Here is a 20,833-nt window from a genome sequence, read left to right as displayed (position 1 = left end):
TACGGATTCAAGAAGATTAGGTTAGGAATTAATGAATTTTTAGTCAGATGTGTCATAACTGAAAGCTATTACCTTGCCTCAGGGTCCTGAGTTTCGCATGATCATGCCACAGCAACTGACTGTCCCCAAAGTTTAAATTGCTTAACCTGCACTGGTCTGCAATTTGGTGTTTAAACACTTGTATGACACAAGCTTGTTTGCCCTTAAGTAACAGAAGTACATTGTAATCTGGACTCTGCTGTTCTGATAAGGCTCAGGTGTTTCCATTAGTTGATGTCTTTCATTGGGATAATCACATCTGTGGCACTAAGGAGGATCAGTGGGGGCAGTGAAGAATCCTCTTAAATTAGCACAAAAGTGTGAGGCTTATCTGACATAAGAAGATCAGCAGCAGAATACACCTGCTGAGTTACACCTTCTTAGAGACGCGTCCTAATCGTTAACAGAGGAGCCATAACGCAACAACACGAAAGACACCCGTGAACCATTGCCTGAAGAGATCTGACAGCGTGCAGCATGTATAAAATATTTATTATGAATAGCACAGTATGTCACAGTTCATAACACGGAGTTTCCATTGTGCTTAAAATACATTTCTCATCACATGACGTGAACATAGAGGCATGTGCATAATACATAAACCATACATAAAATTCAAATTCTGCTCTTTCTTAAGAATCCAAACATTGCAGTACAACTTGTGCATATCTCTCTATATATCTATTTCTATATCTCTGTGTAGAGTTTGCTAACTAGGCAGCTTTCCATAGCTGACCACAAAAATAGATCAGTGTAAATCTTCTCGAAGGAGCAACAGTAATTTGGGTATTTAATGCTGCTTGGAAAAGGAGAATGGGGCAATATCATGAAGGCACAGTGTTGCATGCTTCTCAGTAGCAATCAAAGGTAACGACTTTAATATGTAAATGTTGATGTTATGAAATCGTGGTGCTGTACTTGGTAACTTAATGTTCTCTATATTTGCGTTGTTTTTTGGATCAGTTTTTTGTTTTTTACAAATGTTAAAGCAAAGAACTACATATTGCTTTCAAGCATTTTAGAGTGCATCCCTTTTAGGATTGTATATTTATGGCCTTGCCACAGGCCTAAGTGAGAGTACCCTGCACGGGCCATATCTTTGTTACTGAGCTGCATGAATCAGATTTCATGTTTTTTACTATTTTCATTTTGAAAACAATCAGACTTGGTTTTATGCCTTAATGCAACAAATGTAAAAGTAATATAACAGTAAATTTACAATATGAATAAAACCGATCACAATGATGGAATAAGGTACATACCAAATGATAGTCATAGGTTGTGTCATTCATAATAAAAGTTTAAATATATGAATATTACCAGCTCTGTCATTGATAAAGTGAAACAACAATTTATTGTGGCTTCAGTGAAAATATTATATCTTAAAGGGGACCAGTTACACTCATTTCCAGCTTCACATTGTTATTCTTGGACTCCACTAGAATAGATTTGTATGATTCGCAGTTCAAAATAAACGTTAAAAACTTTATGCTAGGCCTTGGTGCAGCCCCTCAGTTCATCCACTGTCTGAATCAAGTTGTTTTAAGGCTGATATTGATTGGTGATTGGTTGCCTCTCACAGATTTTAACAGGTGGGAGGAGCTTCTGTTAGATGACCATATTAGGAATATCTGTTTTCTCTGACATCAACCAGTGTTAAAAAAAACAAAACAAAAACAAGAAAAACTCTTAAACCTGAGCATTTGGTTAAAAGGAATTAGTCGCACATGTACTAACCTTACTTTTTTTAATCTTTCACCATATTTAATGAAAGCCTCTAAAACTGTAACAAGAAAAAGCATAATAGATCCATTTTAATGTGCCATTTTTCACAAAAAAAAAAAAAAATCAGTGCAGGTGTTTTCATTTAATCTTCTGTTTGACACGAAGATTTAAAGTGTTGACATCTACATGACTACAAATCCGTTGTTAGCCCTAGAAATGTTTCTTTCTAAAAGCCTCCTGTAATCACATATGGATTACATATAAATTAGATTACCGTACTGGTATTCGTTGAGTTTTTCCATTGTTGGTGGAACTGAGTTAAAATCCAAATAATCAAGGTAACAATTGCAACTATTTCAGTTTTTTGCCTTAATGAGTTCTGGGTTTTCTGTCTGTCTCTTAGGAGACAGCAAGAGAAAAGGATGAAGGAGGAGGGGGGCATGCTGCTGCCATACAGCACACTTCATTTCCCTGTTACACAGTTTTTAAACCACTGTTGAATCTGTTATTATACAAAACCAACGAGACTGATAATGATTACAGCCGTATGTATGCGCTGAAGCAATTTCCCTACCCTTGGTGGAGCAGAGTACTAAACCGCTGCGCTTAGTTTTCAGTGCACACTAAAATGGGTGTAACTGGTTCTTGTGTGGTTGTTGGATCATTTGCATAAAGTGGAGTTTAAATCTCGGGTGCTCAGCGGGCTGCACAAAGCATCCTATCACTCTCTAAGTATGTTTATGTGAGCGGCCCATTATTCTGCAGTTATTGCACAGACATGAGTGTGGTTTAAATCTTCTCACAACATAGATATTGTTAAATTATACTTTAATGTTGTTTCAAGAATTGCGCATGCTATTGATGTAAACCTGACTTAGCATTTGCCAAATGTAGCCTCAAAACCGCCAAAGTAGGTCTGCTTTTTCTTAAAATAGCACAGTAACTTTACTGGATTTATCCTACCGTGTTGGGAATGAGTTTTGTTCAAGTAACCATGCTTTATATGCTAAATTGTGAAAGCCGCAGTAGCAGGTATTAAACTAAACCCTATCATTTCTTTTCTTTTTTTTTCAGATAACTTGAAATTGAACATTAAAATAGCCACTTACAAAAACAGATCTGAAAAGAAAAGAGTTGCAGGCTCACAGCCAGAAATTTGTCAATTATCAGAGTCTGCGTTGAACTCTGCTGGCTTCAAACATAATGACTAGATGAGATGATCATCCTCATCTCATCTATTCATAGATAATAAATACGTTTTTGTCACATCTGTTTGCACTTTCAAAGCGTTTAAAAACATCTGATGGTTGATTTTGCTGCTAAGATAAAGACTTTGTCTTGAGTTACACAATCTTTAGATCCTTCTTTCATTACAGTGACTGAATTCCTCAGCGATGCCATCTGACCTCTTTTCCTCTCCCTTTGATTTGTGAACTCTTGCGCAGCAGCTTCATGAATAATCTGTGATCGAGAGGCCATGGTGATTTTTAGTGCCTTTTCTTTGGTTTTGAGATCACAATTCTTGGAGAAGCAGACCCCCAAACACTGGCAATAAACCTAATGAGTTCTCACTTCTGTGATGACATGCCCATTTATTTTTAGCAGGCTGAATTTTTGATGGAACATGAGTGTTGGAGTAAAAACCTCAGCATCTTTTTCCTCTCAGCTGTGTCCGTCCCAGCTTGTCTTTTGTGACGGAGAAAGCGCGCAGGGAACATAAATTATCCATGAGTGATGAATAATAAAGAAAAATGGTTATTTTTTCTCATGAAAAGAAGTGCTTTTATTGGATAAATTCAGTAAAGCTCCTACTTTTTCCAAAGATGAACCAAAAGTCATATTATTCGTTTTAGAAATACAAGCGTTAATTTCAGTGATATAAAACTTTATTTCAGCTGATTGCAACCACTTTCCAGGCTTCATTACCTGCAGTCTGATTGTTTAAAAAATGACTCACATTTGCAGAGTATTATGAAACTTTCTTCCATTATTCATTGTTTCTCAAGTGCGGCGACGGATATCTTAGAACTAAATTGTACTGTAAAAGCTAACTGTGCCTTTTTTTATTGCTTAATACCAGAGTGCATTGCTTTGCTTTACTTTGTTTCATGCATATTTTTCTCATTTAGGTTCCACTCAGTCAGCCTGTCCACATTGATCACATTGATTGTCTATTGTATTTTTGTTTGTTTGCTTTCGGAAACGTGTGTCAATTTGTTTTGGTCATTAAATTTAAAGTCGAAGGACAAATTTGATAATATTTGGCATATATGTAAACTTTTAGTATTTATCATGCAGGAATTATTGCAATCTGAGTTAATCCCTATTTAACAAGAGTTAACGAGAAAAATGAAATTGTAGAGATTGTTCCTGTTATTGTATATTTTATTTATAATGATTGGAGGAATCTGCCTGATGCTGGTGTTCAATACAATAAATAAATAAATAAATAAATACATTTTGGGACTTGATAAAAATACAGCATTCTATGTCAACATTCAATTTCTACCCTCAGAGTCTACAGTAGTCATCGTGTTACGTAAAGCAAGTTGCTCATCAGTATAAACTAAATGTCTGTATGATACAAATGCAGCTCTTCTTGGCCAGTTAGACGCTACAACTACTGAAGATTATGTGGAATTGGGGAAAAACAAGTCTTTTGATATTAAAAAGAAATAATAGCATGTTCACAGTAAAATAAAATAAAGATGTTTCATTTAAAAAATTTAAAAATAATCACATTAAATCTATATTCTTACCAGCCATTTCATTAGGTACACCTGTTTGACTGCTTAACAAAAATATCTAATCAGCAAATCACATGGCAGCAGCACAATGCATCTAGGCATGCAGATATCCAGTGAAGAGAGATGATTTAAGTGGCTTTGAAAGTGGCATGGTTTTTGATGCTAGACAGGCTGCTCTGGGTGTTTCAGAAACTGCTGACCTACTGGAATTTTCCCACGTAACCACCTCTAGGGTTTACAGAGAATGGTCTGAAAAAGGAAAACTGGGTTTGGGTGAAAATACCTTCTTGATTCCAGAAGTCAGAGAAGGCAGGCGACAGAAACTCAAATAACTACTAGTTACAACCAAGATATGCAGAAGGGCATCACCGAATGTAGCAGCAGAATACCATACCAGGTGCCACGAGAAACTGAGGCTACAATTCACAAGGGTTCATCAAAATTGGACAGTAGTAAGATTGGAAAAATGTCAGCTAGTCTGATGCCTGCTTCTAGCAGAATAAAGTCCCATGTCACAAAATTATATCATCTCAGACTGTTTTCTTAAAAAGGGGAACATTTGCAGCAACTGCATGATGCCATCACATCAATATGGACCAAAATTTCTGAGCAATGTTTCAGCATCTTATTGAATCTACATGTATGTCATGAAGAAATAAGCCAGTTCTAGAGGCAAAAGTGGGTCCAACCCAGTACTAGCAAGGTGTACCTGATGAAGTGAAAGTGTATATTGTAACAATTAAATAATATATATTAACATAAACATACACCATCTATATGAAACACTCCTACAACAGCTATGCGTGATATGGACTTCTGTGGAAAGTCTACGGCATAACTGACGATGTAACCAGTCACCCCTTTTAACCCTACACTGGACCTTCCATGGCATTCAGTCGTCGTGGGCTATGTCGACCCGTCCCGTAGTTATATTTCTTGGGAGGGGCACATCAGGTTATGTGGAAGGTGTACGGTTAAAAAAGGGGTTTCCGGTTATCTTGTAAGTTATGCCGTAGATTTCCCGCTGAAGCATAATTCAGGCATTACTGCACCAAGTGTGTCGTTTTAAAAAACATTTGAATGTCTGCAACACATTTTTTGTATTGACTGCATCATATTATAAAGGGGTTGAGGGGTTAAAGATTTTTCCCACTCTGAAGGAAACTCTTCAATTTTTCAAAGCCAGAAGCAAGTAAACACATTTAAAACAGTTCAAGATCATCTGCATTTCACACACTCACTCTGAATTTGTGCTCCGAAAAGACCTCCTAATATTAGCTTTTTTGTTTGTTTGCTTTCTCAAGTAAAAATGAGGACAAACAGAAATGTTAAATCATGCATGTTAACAGGATTAAAATGTAAAAATATACTTAAGGGACCATTAAAATCAAAAATGGTCTGGTGATCTCAGTCCACTTTCTAACAGCCTGTTTTATTGTACACAAATTTTAGTTTACAAATATTGTGCAAATCGCCATTACTTTCTATATTTGTAAGGGTTTTGGCCACAGTCAGTACCTATAAAATTACTGTATGTATCACCAAAGCTGTAACATAGTAAACCTAGATATCAGGAAAGAGGGATAACTTGCCATTTGCTGCCTCACTAGTTAGCATTTCATTCAATTTTCCATGAAGCACATCTATTTGTGGTTTATTGAAATTAGGATCTGCGCTCAAACATGTTTTTGAAAATCAGATTGGTCGGGCAGAGTTATCTGTTGTTTAATTCATAATGATTCTGGCATCTGATATAATTACATAACTGTTTGAGGAAATTACATTAAGATTGATTCAGCATCTGCAAAAACTGTCCTCTTTCCCTGTCAATGTGAAATAATGCAAATGGATCGGCGTGCGGCCTCAATTAATCAAATATGCGCCAACTGCTATTTGAGGCAGACGTCTACTTTATGTGACATGCAAAGAATCTCTTACAAATGCTAACAAACCAGTGGGTCATGCTGCTTCCATTGGAACCTTCCAATGGAGATACCTCCTTCTCCTACCTCCCCCAAAATCTGAATAGACTTTTCATAAAATGCCACCCCTCAAAGTATTTTTCCATCATAGTGCAGCGGAAAGATAAATCAAACGTATGTACAAACAGAGAGCTGTCAGTTTTTGTGTAACCTTCAGATATTAGATTCCAAGATACAAAAATCTAGGTTACGACCTCAACTTGTCAGCACGACGTTACCTTGCTACCAGGTAGGTACACCCTAGGATGAAGGCTGGTGCATCTTACTACACTGCTGCCTAATCTAAATGGTATACCCAGTGTGGTCTCAGCTATCCGAGTAATCTGTATATTACTGGATTCAGCTGAATTTAAGGTCAACTGTTGCCGGATGACTCTTTCATTCTTCAAGAGAAGATATCCTCTTTGTCCACTTCTGGTGAAGCAGGTCTAGAAATGTCAAAAAGATGCTGTGGAGAGCTAGAGCTTGAATGGCTGGCTTTCAGGAGTTTTAGCACTTCTGTGAGTTGCATCTCTAGGCCTGACATTCGAACATTTAGGTTCTTAAGGTCATCCTTTAGCTCTAGCTTGAGCTCCTGCAGTGAAGCCTGAAGTGTTTGCTCCGGGATGGGGTAGAAGAAATGCCTCATTTCTGGAGGCTGGGCAGGACTGCGGTCCTGAGGCGTCAAGCGGAAGTCACCCACTTTGTCCAGGCGTAACTCACTTTTGGTAATGCCGCTGTCACATGAGTCCGTCTTTTTTAAAGAGATTGGGGATTCTTGCACCTTGGTTCGTTCAGGTAAAGTCTCCATGGATTCAGCTTTAGACACTGTGTTCCAGTTGTCAGCTTTGGCCATCGACTCCTTAAAGCGACCCCAGCCTTTCAGTTTGGGTGGTTCAGCAGAGCGGCCACCAACCAAAGAAATGGACGATGGCACTTGCAGTTTTGCCTTGTCTGCGACCGTACAGTTGAGAGGTGATGGCGATTGAGGAGTTGAAGATGAAGGTGTAGCTGGGCTTTCTGTTACAGTGACAATGCTGGTAGTTGTAATAGCTGATTTAATTTTGGGGATGTCCACATAGAGAGGACCCTTCTCAATGTCTTGTTCATCTGTTTCTGGTTTCCCAGTCACCATGCGGGCCTCCTTCTGCTGTCGAAAGCGCTGGAAAAGTTTTCGTACTGGGTGATCTGGTGGCAAATTCAGAGGGGCTTCATTTTTACGGTTCCGTCTCTCCTCCTCTTCCCGTTTCACATCACTGATCTTTCGAAAAACGATCTGAAAGAGAATTTAACATTCTTATGACTAAAAGACCATCATTAAAAAAAAACAAACACAAAGTTTATTGACCAAAAGTTTCAGATTTTGACAGCACACAAGAAAAATTATACCCAAACCACTCTCACACCCATGTCAGTTTAGTCTCCTCAAGTAGTACAAAAGCAGATCAACATCATTTTCACCATCTCTCTTACTGATTGTAGAATTTGTGTGTGAAAGATTGCCAATATGTCAAAATGTGTGTTCTTTGCAAATGTCACTTTAAAAAGGCTAATTCCCATGGCGCACAGGGAAAGTTCATATCAAGCCTCTGGCTTCAGTGCGTGAAGGCTCACTGTCAGTTTACCACCCAGATGATGCTAATGGACAACTATATTTTTAGGCATTTTGTATTTTCAGTTTTTAGCTTTGTAGCTTTATTTCTGTGCTTTAAAATGTCGCAATCCCAGTCTCCCAATCCAGTGATTCACTTGTCTCATTAATTAGGGATTAATATTAATTAAAATTAATAAATAAAAAACACAAAATACACATTCTTTATTCACATGTTCAGGAATACTTTATTAACCTTCATTAACGTCACACTCTAACATTCAACATATAACATTCATTTTGTCAGTAAGCAATTCAACTTTAAGGTCTGCAAGCAAAACCCCAAAAAAAGCTGATGAAAATAAGCGCAAACTACTCTTGACATTTTGGATTTTAATAGATGAAAATGTGAAACAATTTGAGTAGCTGTTTGTTTTTCCCAAGGATACATGACAGTGCTGAAACTCGAGAACCGGTTCTTGTATAGAACTGTTCCCAGTAGTCCAATTCCCTGGAATTATTAGTCTGCTTGCCTATTGAGCCTGCTTTTCGGTTGGGTGTGGGTGAAGAATCTAGTCTAGTAAAGCTAGTGCAGGGAACTCAACTGAAGCTGTGCTGGTTAATTCTTTACTGTCCTCACGCTGTAACAAAAACATCCTCCCAATTTGGTCATTTATTTAATCTGCAAATCTATCTCTCTAGGGAGAGATAAATTAAATAAATCTATCTCTCCCTCTGACATGTCAATGCCACTGCTGCCTTGCATCGCTACCTGCCATTTTACCACCTATTGTCCACTTACAGGCTAATCACCCCAGTTTCTAACATATTTAGAAGCAACAATGAGCTCTAACAATATTCTTCTGCTGCACTAAATACTTTCAAATGGAAAGTATCTGATTAAAATAGGTTATGTGGCAGTTTTAACTCAGAAAGTCTGGGCATTTTATTTGCAACACGCAGAAAGTCACTCATCACATTTGAAAAGGTAAGAGCATCAGATGTACAGATCAAATGCACATTGTCTGCTCTGCTGGATCAGTCAAAAACACAATCTCAGCAGCTCCATTTGAAGGCAACATTAGGCTCCTTTAGTCAACCCATATCGGGATTTCCCTGCTGCATACATTCAGGACGTGGGACCCTGGTGAATAGTAACTTTAATGCAGAAGATGAGATTGCCTCTTCAAATGCAAACAATCCAATCTCACTTGCACTCTCCCGGGCAGGCTAACCTCATAAAGAATGAAGCAGTGATTGGTAGCTACTCTTACGCTATTGTTGATCACAGCTGTTCATTTCTGAATGAAGGATGTGAGAGCGGCTTTAGTATATGGTGGCTGTTTAATGGAGCTCTGTTTTTCTATGCAGTGCTGTGTGGCTGAAGGCAGTAGGTGCACGTGTCCCTTAGGTTGAATATAAGGTTTTCTGTGGTTACCTTTTCCCAGAGTGGGAGTTTCTGGCCCCTATTTAACAAGAATTGATACGTGTGAACAATTGTGATTGTCCAGATCATGAAAGGAGGTAGGCTGTCTTCTGCTGTGAAATATATTGACATGACTAAACATATATAGGTTCAATATTGATTAATTGATTGATTTATTTAATAAATCCTCCTTTCATCTTGTTGAATTTAATGCAATCTCAACTTGGATTGCAAAAAAACCCTCTCTCCTTAAAGGTTGCAATCTTCAGCTTTTGCTTTACTTACTGCTCACTGTCTGGTACTGGTAATATCAACACTATCTTTACAGATATTATTGGAATTTGTAAATATATTCTAAAATGTTTGTTTTATTTTGTTAATTTTTTTTTTCTTTTTCATGTACCACTGTGCACAAGGCTGAAGTCTTTGCAGATGAAAACTTCTGTGTAAATCCTAAATGAAAATGCAGTCAACTGTATCTGGCATCTGAACAGTCACTCACCCTCTTACGCAGGTTATAAGTGAGCAGCAGGTTTCGAGAGAAGTGGTTGGAAAATGCCGTGTAGAATTCCAGCACCTTCTGCAGAGCGTCGCGTTTAATAACGTGGAGGTCGCAGTAGGTCAGAGCTCGCACATTGGCGCAGGACTGAGCCAGAGTCACCTCTTTCCAGAAAACGTCCCCAAATACGTCTCCCTTTCCTGCACGAGAGAGCGCACAATTTTAGTTCCATGTTAGTTCAGCAACAAGATCTGATCTTCCAGGTAAAAGAAAACAGTAAGAGACAAAAACAGGCTTGCAAAAACAGCTTTAATAATGTTTTTATATATCAGTTATCGATGATTATTGAAAATCTCAGTACCTGTAATTTAACACACAGCATTAAGTGCTACACACAGGTTTACACTAAATGGACACTTTGTAAGGTACACCTGTTCAAATGCTTGTTAATGCAAATTTCAAATCAGCTAATCCCATGGCAGAAACTCAGTACATTTAGGCATTCAAAGTTCTGAAGTTCAAACCGAGCATCAGAATAGGGAAGAAAGGTGATTTCAACTGGGTATAGTTGTTGGTGCTAGATCTCAGATCTAAGTAGGTCAAAGTATTTCAGAAACCGATTTTTTCCCCACACAGCCATCTATAGGGTTACTTAAGAAAGTAGCATAGCAGAGCTTTCTGATCTGACGTTTGGATGGCAGGGTCAGATTTTCACGTAAGCAACATAAAAGCAGGCCTGTCCTGCCTTTAGTTCAGGCTGCCAATAGAGGTGTAATAATTTGGGGGATATTTTTTGGCACACAAGAGAACTGTTTGAGCACCACAGACTGCCTAAGTATTGTTACTGACCACGTCCATCCAGATCCAGTAGAAACCAAATAAAGTGGATGGTGAGTCTTTTACTTGTAAAAAAGTCCCTCTATATATGGGATGAAAGCAGCAGCTACTTGTTTTAGGTTGGTTATAAATAATACAGTTATGCAATGTGGATCATTTATGAGTCAAGAACACATTTTGGGTTGGGAGGTCTTGGAAAGTCCCCCTCCAGCATGACAGATGCTGCTGAACAGCTGGAACTAAATCCCTTTGTTCTTTTGAGGAGACTTTTATGTATATTTAAAACTGAAGACAAAGCTAGATGAGGATTTTCTGCTGTTCGAGGTAATGGCTTACAACTGATGTATTAACTATTAATACATATAAGAAATATAGCTTTCAAACCTTTATAAAGAGTGTTAAATTACCTTCATAATCTAAAGCTCATTAGACCAACTCAGTAATTTATAAGGTCTGTCATTTGTGACTCATGCACAGCACTTTTTTTAAGTTTGAGAAGCCCAGTATTACCATAAACTACCCTGAACAAAGGAGTACTATGACTCAGTATAATCAACAGCTTATCATGAATTTTTTTTCTTTTTTTTTATTGTCTTGACATAAAACACCTTGTTATTTCTTCACATGATGACATGACGAAACACACGCAGTGGATGAAAATAAACCTTATATGTGGCAAAAGCATTAATATAAAGCAGTATGTGGTACAGTGGTAAAAATAGCAGTAGCTGATTAAACCAGATGCCCTGTCTTGTTTGCTGATTTACTTTACATGGCGTTTCTTTTTCGTTTGTTATTAGTCTCATAAGGAATTCAATACAAAGAAGCTATTTATTCATCACTATAGTTGCCTTCCGGTTCATTGGTTTCATGTTGACAGTATATTGATTTATGCAAAGAGAAAACAATAGAAGGATATTGACAGAAACCAGCCAAGGCACTGTAATATTTCCTACCAGAGCATGGCATCCGTTATTCATTAAATTACTCATAAAGCACATTAAATGATGATGTTTTAACAACAAAACATTCTGCTGTGAACAGTTTTCTACTTTATTTTTTAAAATAAGATCAAATCTAGATGCATTGGAAGACAAACTAGGGTCACTAACATGGGAAGTATCCCAGTAGTTAGGAGTAGGTCCTTATTAATATTCATTAGGCTTAGATGGTGTAGTCATTACAGACGCTGATACTGTGCTTACTTTAATCTGGTCAAGTATGGCCTCATTTACTGGCACAGGTCTCAGTTCAATACATCTATCATAACCACTGTGGGAAAAATACTTTAGGAAATTAGTGGCCTTTGTAATAGTGTGTTTGCTAATAAATCACTTATGAGCAAGCAGACTGCAAATGTAATGATATTTACCCCCTTTTAGCACCGCCTTTGATTTCTACCAACCCCTCAGGTTTTCCATTATGCTCACCGTTGTTTATCCCAGTATGCTTAATATTAATTATCATAACATTATAGAGAGAATTCAAACAATCCAGCAATCCCTTATGAGCAAGTGTGAACTTTTTAACCCGTTTTTTTGTTTCTACTAACTCCTAAGTGAAGTATGTAGGTCTTAAAGAGCTAAATCTCCAGAAAAGTCTCTACTATAGTCACAAGTTAGTTGAGCTGGTGTAAAGCCAACCAATAAAGTTGTAGATGCACTGCTAATCATGTGCGGATTCGGGTAATATTTCTTTACAGGTTTATTATAAATTGCTCAACATAACCATTTGTTAGATAGTTATTATCTTCTGACTGTTGCGTCATTGGCTACAGATTGTGAAAGATGCAATTTTAACTAAAGCTTTTTCAAATTAGCTCATAATAAAATCTTAAGAAATAATGGAAGCTAACTAGGTATTTAAAAATAACATTGGTTTATTTCGTTTGTTATGTTGTTCAGTTTCATTGCCTTTACAATAAATCAGTGAAAAATCAATCCAGGCAGCCATATTACATGTTTGCTTGAAATGAACCTGTGGCACAGGTATTGATTGTAACCTTTGAAGGCCAAAGGATCGCAAGTGTTGCGTTGTGATTTTCTGTTCAGTCCTGAGTTATAATACTTTTAATTATTATTTATTTTAAAATGCTTATTTTCAGTTAGGTTTAGTTTAAACTAATTTCATTTGACTTAAATGAATACAGCACTGAAAATACACTCAACAAAAATATAAACGCAACACCTTTGTTACTGCTCCCATTCCCCATGGGATGGACGTAGAGACCTAAAATTCAATCCAGATACACAATATAACCATCCCTCCCAAACAGTGGTCACAAATCAGTCCAAATGTGTGGTAGTGGGCACATCTGCTATATTGAGATAATCCATCCCACCTCACAGGTGTGCCACATCAGGATGCTGATCTGACATCATGAGTAGTGCACAGGTGTACCTCAGACTGCCCACAACAAAAGGCCACCCTGGAATGTGCAGTTTTGTCTCACAGCAAAATGCCACAGATGCCACAAGCAATGAGGGAGCGTGCAATTGGCATGCTGACAGCAGGAATGTCAACCAGATCTGTCGCCCGTGCATTGAATGTTCATTTCTCAACCATAAGCCGTCTCCACAGGCGTTTCAGAGAATATGGCAGCACATCCAACCGGCCTCACAACCGCAGACCTCGTGTAACCACACCAGCCCAGGACCTCCACATCCAGCTGGTTCACCTCCAAGATCGTCTGAGACCAGCCACCCAGACAGCTGCTGTAACAATTGGTTTGCACAACCAAACAATTTCTGCACAAACTGTCAGAAACCGTCTCAGGGACGCTCAACTGCGTGCCCGTCGTCCTCATCGGGGTCTTGACCTGACTCCAGCTCGTCGCCGTAACAGACTTGTGTGGGCAAATGCTCACATTCGATGGCGTCTGGCACGTTGGAGAGGTGTGCGCTTCACGGATGAATCATGGTTCACATTGTTCAGGGCAGATGGCAGCTGAGAATGTCCCAGTTCTTGCATGGCCAGCATACTCACCGGACATGTCACCCATTGAGCATGTTCGGGATGTGCTTGACCGGCGTATACGACAGCGTGTACCAGTTCCCACGAATATCCAACAACCTCGCACAGCCATTGAAGTGGAGTGGACCAACATTCCACAGGCCACAATTGACAATCTGATAGACTCCACGCGACGATGTGTTGCACTGCATGAGGCAAATGGTGGTCACACCAGATACTGACCGGTTCTGGGTCCCCAGACCCCCAATAGCGCAAAAAACTGCACATTCCAGGGTGGCCTTTTGTTGTGGGCAGTCTGAGGTACACCTGTGCACTACTCATGATGTCAGATCAGCATCCTGATGTGGCACACCTGTGAGGTGGGATGGATTATCTCAATATAGCAGATGTGCCCACTACCACACATTTGGACTGATTTGTGACCACTGTTTGGGAGGGATGGTTATATTGTGTATCTGGAATTAATTTTAGGTCTCTACGTCCATCCCATGGGGAATGGGAGCAGTAACAAAGGTGTTGCGTTTATATTTTTGTTGAGTGTAGTTTCACAGACACCACAGACTGGTTAGATTGACAAATTTGAACAAAAGAATTGAGAGTAAATCCCAAGACACTTATTAACCACAAAAGCTTATTCTAGGCAGTTTTACACTAAATAATATAGTTTTAGGTGATTTTTCAGGTATGTAGAATATGTTTTTTACACTAATTTTATAATAATAATAATAATAATAATAATAATAATACATTTTATTTGAGGGCGCCTTTCAAAAACCCAAGGTCACCTTACAAAAGAACAAAATTAATAAAAGAAAACAATAGTTATAAAATACATAAAATAAGTTAAAATTGCAAAGCAGAACTTGACAACAGGTAAAATCAGCACTAAAGTGAAAAAGCCAGTTTGAACAGATGTGTTTTGAGCTGTGACTTAAATGCGGGAAAAGAGTCTATATTTCTTATGGCTGGAGGAAGAGAGTTCCAGAGCTGAGAAGCAGAGTGACTGAAGGCTCTGTTCCCCATAGTGGTAAGACGTGTGGACGGAACAGTAAGATGAATAGCAGATGATGATCGGAGAGGGCGGGAGACAGTGGTGATATGGAGCAGGTCACACAAATAGGAAGGAGCAGATTTATGGATACACTTGTATGTGAGAAGTAAGATTTTAAAGTTTATCCTGGCTTCTATGGGCAACCAGTGAAGCTGCTGAAGAACTGGCGTAATATGAGCTCTTGACGGAATACGAGTTATGACCCGAGCTGCGGAATTTTGAAGAAGTTGGAGTTTATGAAGGGACCTTTTAAGGAGACCAAATAAGAGGGAACTGCAGTAATCAATATGGGACGTAATAAGACTATGGACTTCCCTCCCCATCTCCAGCTGCCTCCCCCTTCCCGCTCCACCACAACCACCCACACATGCAGGACCTTGGAGTAGGGGTATGTCACCAGGGTGCAGAGGAGGCTACCCCCCCCCCCCCGTCCCCTTCTGGCTGCCTCTGCCTCAATTTTATCCCACAACTTAGACTCACACTCTCATTACACATACATATAGGGTCTTGGGGGTGGGCACGATACACGGAGTCCAAAGTACCATCAGGGTATACACCCCACCCCTGGCATCGTTGCCCACCTCTTAATTTTAAATACACGTAGACATTGAGGGCTAGCAGGAGGGACCATGCGCTTACCTGCTGCTCTCTGGCAGGTAGCTCCATGCCCTCCTGGGTTTTAAATGCACCTTAGAACACACATGCATCAACACTACAATGAGCGGGTGGAGGGAGGTTTGGAGTCTTCTCTCACCCCCATTCTCTGCGGCCTGCTGGAGTGGGGGGGCTAGGAGGAGGAGTTGGCCGTCTGACTGCGGTCTGGAGTGTGGGGCCTCCCTGCTGCTGCGGAGTCAGGGCGGTCTGCCTCTCCCCACCGCAGGGAAAAGGGTAACACCACCTGGGTCTGGGTGCGGTTCCCCCCTCCAGGGGCAAGGGTACCTAGACCCGGTTCGTAGAGTATGCTTGGGGAGTGTGATCGTGTGTACAGCGTCTCTTTATGTCTGTCTCCACGTTGGTTGAGTGTGGAGTAAGTGCATATGAGAGCATGAGGGTGGGAATGGATGTTGTATCTGTGTGTGCCTGTATGTCTGTGTCTATATGTCAGGTTGGGTGTCAGACGCCACCTCTCTGGGGACATCTCAGGCCCTCCAAGGTTTGAAGGCCTATCTCCCCCCACCACCACTTCCCCTGCCAGTGGTGGACTCCCTCAGACATCGGTGCGTTGGTGGTTCTTTGTGTCTGGGGGTGGGCGTCCGGGTACACACCGGCTCACTCCTTGGCGGCCGCTTATCGGGGCCTGGAGCCTGGGGCTCGCTCGGGCCACTTCGGAGGTGGGGTGCCCCCGGCCTCTTGGCCTGGGGCTCGGTCACTCAGGCACAGCTGGCTGCCGGCGGAGCTCACGGGCGCGTCACTGCAACTCCCCCTGGCTTCTGCTCCGCGGCTGCTGAGTGAGCCCTCATCTGGGACTCTCCTCAGCTCTTTCTGGGACAGTGGCGCGGCTGCCCCTCTGTTGGTCTTCCTTGGTCTCTTGTGTTCTGTGGGCCTCTGGATGTCTGGAGTTTTGATCTCCTCCATACCTGCTTCATGCCCTGGAGGACGGGGCTGTGGCCCCCCACACCCTCTAGCACAGGGGTGGCCAACCAGTCAGAGACCAAGAGCCACTTTTTTTTTTACTGTGTTACCGCAAAGAGCCACATCATACGCATGGGCACACATGAACATCACCCATCCTTTCCTCCCTCTCTCTCTCTCTCTCTCACACACACACACACACACACACACACACACACACACACACACACACACACACACACACACACACACACACACACACACACACAATACACACATCTCTGCTCAGCCAGATTTATTGTAAATGTCACACACCAACATGATAATGACAGAAATGGACTCCTACAGTACTAAAACCACAGGCCAGTCATTTTCAACAATGAACATTGTGTGCACTGTCTCACACACACAAACTCTCAGTTCAACCAAGTCCACAAACAAAAATATAATAATCTACAATAGCATTTACTTTTATAATGCATGTTGTTTAGTGGGACTTCTGGCATTCCTTGCCTTGAACAATCCTCTTTAAATCTGGCTTGTATTCCGTTGTTGTCACTCGAAGCAATTCTTTCACATGTGTGTCAGTCAGAACAGATCGATGCTTTGATTTCACATGTTTTAGGGTAGAAAACACAGACTCGCAGACGTATGTTGACCCAAACATTGACAGTATCTTAAGCGCAGCCCGTTTGACATTGGGGTATTTTTCCATTGGCACACTTTTCCAGAACTCAATGGTCCCTTCCCTTAAAGCAGGTTTCAATTGGTCCTCCTCACAAAGATCGATCATCTCCAACTCAGCCGCAGCTCCATCTGTGACTAGTGGGACTTTCAAACAGCCGGTCTCTGCATTAAATGGGTCGACGAGGAACGTAATCTGTGGCCTTTTCAATTGTAGATCATGGAACCGGGTCACGAAGCTTTCGTGCAAGTTTTCAATCAGCATTGCATATCTGGCTCTTTGCTTACTCAGGGCAGCACTGGCGACTTGCCCGCTGGCTTTTAGCAGAGTGGGAAAATGCGTTAAATCTCCCTTTTGAATATGTGTCTTGAACAGCTTCAGTTTGTTGACAAACGCAAACACACTTTGCACTAGGTCAGGGAGCATTTTTAACTTACCCTGCAGGGTCAGGTTCAGTCTGTCCAAGTGACACAGCATGTCGACCAAAAAGGCCAGATCCATAATCCACTTGAGGTCCGAGAGCTCGGGATAGTCCTTGTCCTTCTTTTCCATAAACAGTTTCACGGCATCCAAAAGCTCAAAGAAGCGAGAGAGTACCTGGCCTTTTGACAGCCACCTCACAGTGCAGTGCAGCGGCAGGTCACCTGGAAGCCCTTGGTCCAGCTCAGCGATGAGATTCTTGAATTGCCTGTGGTTAAGCGCATGTGTGCGGATATAGTTGCCAATTTCCATCACAGGCTTCATGACGTTATCTAAATTCAATGATTTAGACACGAGTTGCTCCATGTGGATGATGCAGTGGAAATTCCAAAAGTCAGGAATAGTTTGGTCAGCTTTGCACAGCCCCACAAGCCCGTTCACAGATCCCATCATGGCTGGTGCTCCATCCGTGGCTATTGCAGTTAATTTCGTTATGGGCAGATTTGCTTTTTCAAATGCAGCCATCATGGTTTCTTTCACATCTATGCCACGGGTTCTGTCTTTTAATGGCACAATATCCAGGAGTTCTTCTTTGATCACACAATCGTTTGAAACAGACCGTGCAAATATTGCCAACTGAGGCTTGTCTTGTATATCACAACTCTCATCCAATGCGACACTAAAATACTCACATGCTTGAAGGTCAGAGTGCAACTGTGATTCAATAGCCGTGTTAATGTCCGATATTCTGTGTTCAACAGTGTGGCGGGACAGTTGGACGTCTGATACCATGCGTTTTAATTTGTCGTTTTCAGGAGACAAGATTTCAACAACATCACTGAGGCATTTTTTAACGAACTCCCCTTCATTGTATGGCTTTTTAGCCCGTGCAATGTTCCAAGCCAGCTGATAGGATGCGAGCGTTATGGTCTCTGACCGCTTCGTAAATTTTTGGAAAAACTGTATCTGCTTTTCTGCCTGACTTTTCAAAGTGGCCAACTCGTGCTTGCGAAGTTCAGTCCCTTTTGGAAATTCCTGGTCGATGTTAGCATGGAGTGAGCTGAAGTGGCGCTGAAGATTTGAAGCTTTGAAATGCGCTAATGACGTCTGACATATAAGGCAGAATGGCTTACCATTGCGTTCAACAAAAAAATATAAACTCTCCCACTCTGTTAAAAACGTCCTGTGTTCATCTTCATATTTTCTTTTTGCTGTGCATTTTTTTCCTGCCATTTTAAGGGCGAACTTGCTCCTACTGGGAAACTTTGCGGTATTTTCATCTCACACACATGCGCATTTGATGAAAATACCGTATTGAACTCAAGCGAAGCGAACGCGCACATTTTAAAACAACAACATAAAAAAAATCAAAACACAAACATAAACTTTGATATGAACGTAAGAGCCGCATGAAACCAGGCAAAGAGCCGCATGCGGCTCGAGAGCCGCGGGTTGGCCACCCCTGCTCTAGCAGATCATTACATGAAGGAACCTTTTAAAAAAAACAAGCGCATCCATGCTCACAGGTGTACACACGGGTGATCACACCCACAAACTACACCCTTTTTGGCTCCTACCTCAAAGCACACTGTGTTCTGTTGATCTTATGTGCTGCACAATAATGTTTAATATTTAGTATTTACTGTCATATTCCCATATATCATTGTGATGTTGTTTTTTCTATTACTCTTGTTCTCTTCTGCTTGTTTTCTTTTTTCTTTCTCAGCAGGTGATCCAGGTGATTGATATATGCTTTTTTTTTTTTTCCTTTTTCTTTTTTTTTTCTGCCCGTTCTGTTGGTTTTTGTCTTTTGCCCTTCTCCCCCGTCCCTCTTCTCAGCTGTTTCTCTTTCCCTCTTTCTTTCTCCCCTTCTTTCCCCCAGTCAAGTCTGTCCCGTATTCAGTAAGTGAAAATAAAATAAACAATAAAAGGTGACTCAAATGGACCATTACGGCAAGGCTGGGATGATCAATTTGGTAAAGTAAATCCGTTGGGCATCTTTCTTTGCCTTTAGACAACAATTCTGATGGCAAAAGAGCCAAACGGGACAGGCAAAAAAAAAAAAAGAAAAAAAAAAAAGACTATGGACAAGAATGGCAGCAGCATGGGGAGTAAGGAAGGGGCAGAGTCAGTTAATATTACGTAAGGGGAAGTATGCAGACCGGGTTATATAATTAATGTGGGGCTGGAATGAGAGAATATTATCAAGTATGACACCCAAACTCTTAACCTGAGGGGAGGGAAGGGTGGAGAACGTTCAATGTTAATGGAAAAACTGTGGGATTTGGATAAGATTGAGGCTATACCAACAAGTAAAACTTCTGTTTTATTACTGTTTAGTTTAAGAAAATTGGAGGAGAACCATGATCTACTCTTGATAAGACAATTTGAGAGGGAGGTAGGTGGGAGGGATGAATTGGGTTTAGAAGAGCTGGGTGTCATCGACATAACAGTGAAAATTTATATTATATTTTCAGAATATATGACCAAGAGGGAGCATGTAAATAATGAATAAAAGAGGCCCTAATACTGAACCCTGGGGCACACCAGCAGAAACAGGATGGAGAGTTGAAGAATGGGATTTAAATTGGATAAACTGAGTGCGGTCTGAGAGATAGGAGGTGAACAGGGCAAGGGGGGTATGACTAATGCCAATGGATGTTAACCGGTTCAGGAGAATATTGTGAGAAATGGTATCAAACGCCGCACTAAGATCAAGAAGGATGAGGATGGATAGGAGACCAGAATCAGCTGCCATCAGAAGGTCATTGGTAATCCTTAACAAAGCCAGATTGAAATTGTTCATAGAGATTATGGCTATTGAGGTGTAAGTGAAGCTGGGAGGCGACAACTTTTTTAATTTTAATTCACTTATACCCTTGTAGTTCACACAGATGAATTCGTACAGGCAAAACTGAATGTTTGTTAATGCAGTTCACAGCACCACAAATCTTTATCATTCCAACTGTTTAAAATGCTAAAATCTTTCATTGATCTCAGACAATATTTAAGGGGACAGCCAATAAAATGCAGTAAATTTGATGCACTAGAGATGATTACAATATGCGCCCAAAGTAGGTGAGCTGGCTTAATGTGATTCAGATAAAACTGAAAATACCAGACTTTACTGTTGCTGAGAGGACTGACAAACAAATTCTTGTCCAAATCCTGAATCCATCACTCAGCAGAAAATGATCCCCAAACAGCTCAGCTGACACTGCAGACAGGGACAGTTTGTAAAGTGCTGCTAGGCAAAAAAGAAAAGGGAGGATTTAAGTAAGTCCTCGAACAAAAGTATTTTCTTGCT

At 40.6% G+C, this 20,833-nt stretch overlaps 1 protein-coding gene across 4 annotated transcripts in view; it reads right to left on the bottom strand.

Annotated features, from left to right (window-relative positions):
• Window positions 1–379: 379 nt before the first annotated feature.
• kcnh1a (potassium voltage-gated channel, subfamily H (eag-related), member 1a) overlaps window positions 380–20,833 on the bottom strand; it is a 61,526-nt gene continuing 41,072 nt past the window's right edge. For all 4 annotated transcript variants that reach the window (XM_085296328.1, XM_085296330.1, XM_085296331.1 and 1 more), the window contains 2 exons: window positions 9,992–10,188; window positions 380–7,748 (listed from right to left, as the gene is read on the bottom strand). In XM_085296328.1, coding sequence (XP_085152454.1) covers window positions 6,879–7,748; window positions 9,992–10,188 — 1,067 coding nt within the window. In that variant the 3' untranslated portion in view covers window positions 380–6,878. The remainder of the gene's footprint in view (window positions 7,749–9,991; window positions 10,189–20,833) is intronic.

This window comes from Mchenga conophoros, linkage group LG13 (assembly GCF_057382185.1).
Source record: "Mchenga conophoros isolate Kocher_MC1m ecotype Shallow Benthic linkage group LG13, M_conophoros_male_GT1.1, whole genome shotgun sequence".
Lineage (NCBI taxonomy): Eukaryota > Metazoa > Chordata > Actinopteri > Cichliformes > Cichlidae > Mchenga > Mchenga conophoros.
This window is presented reverse-complemented; position numbering and strand designations above follow the sequence as displayed.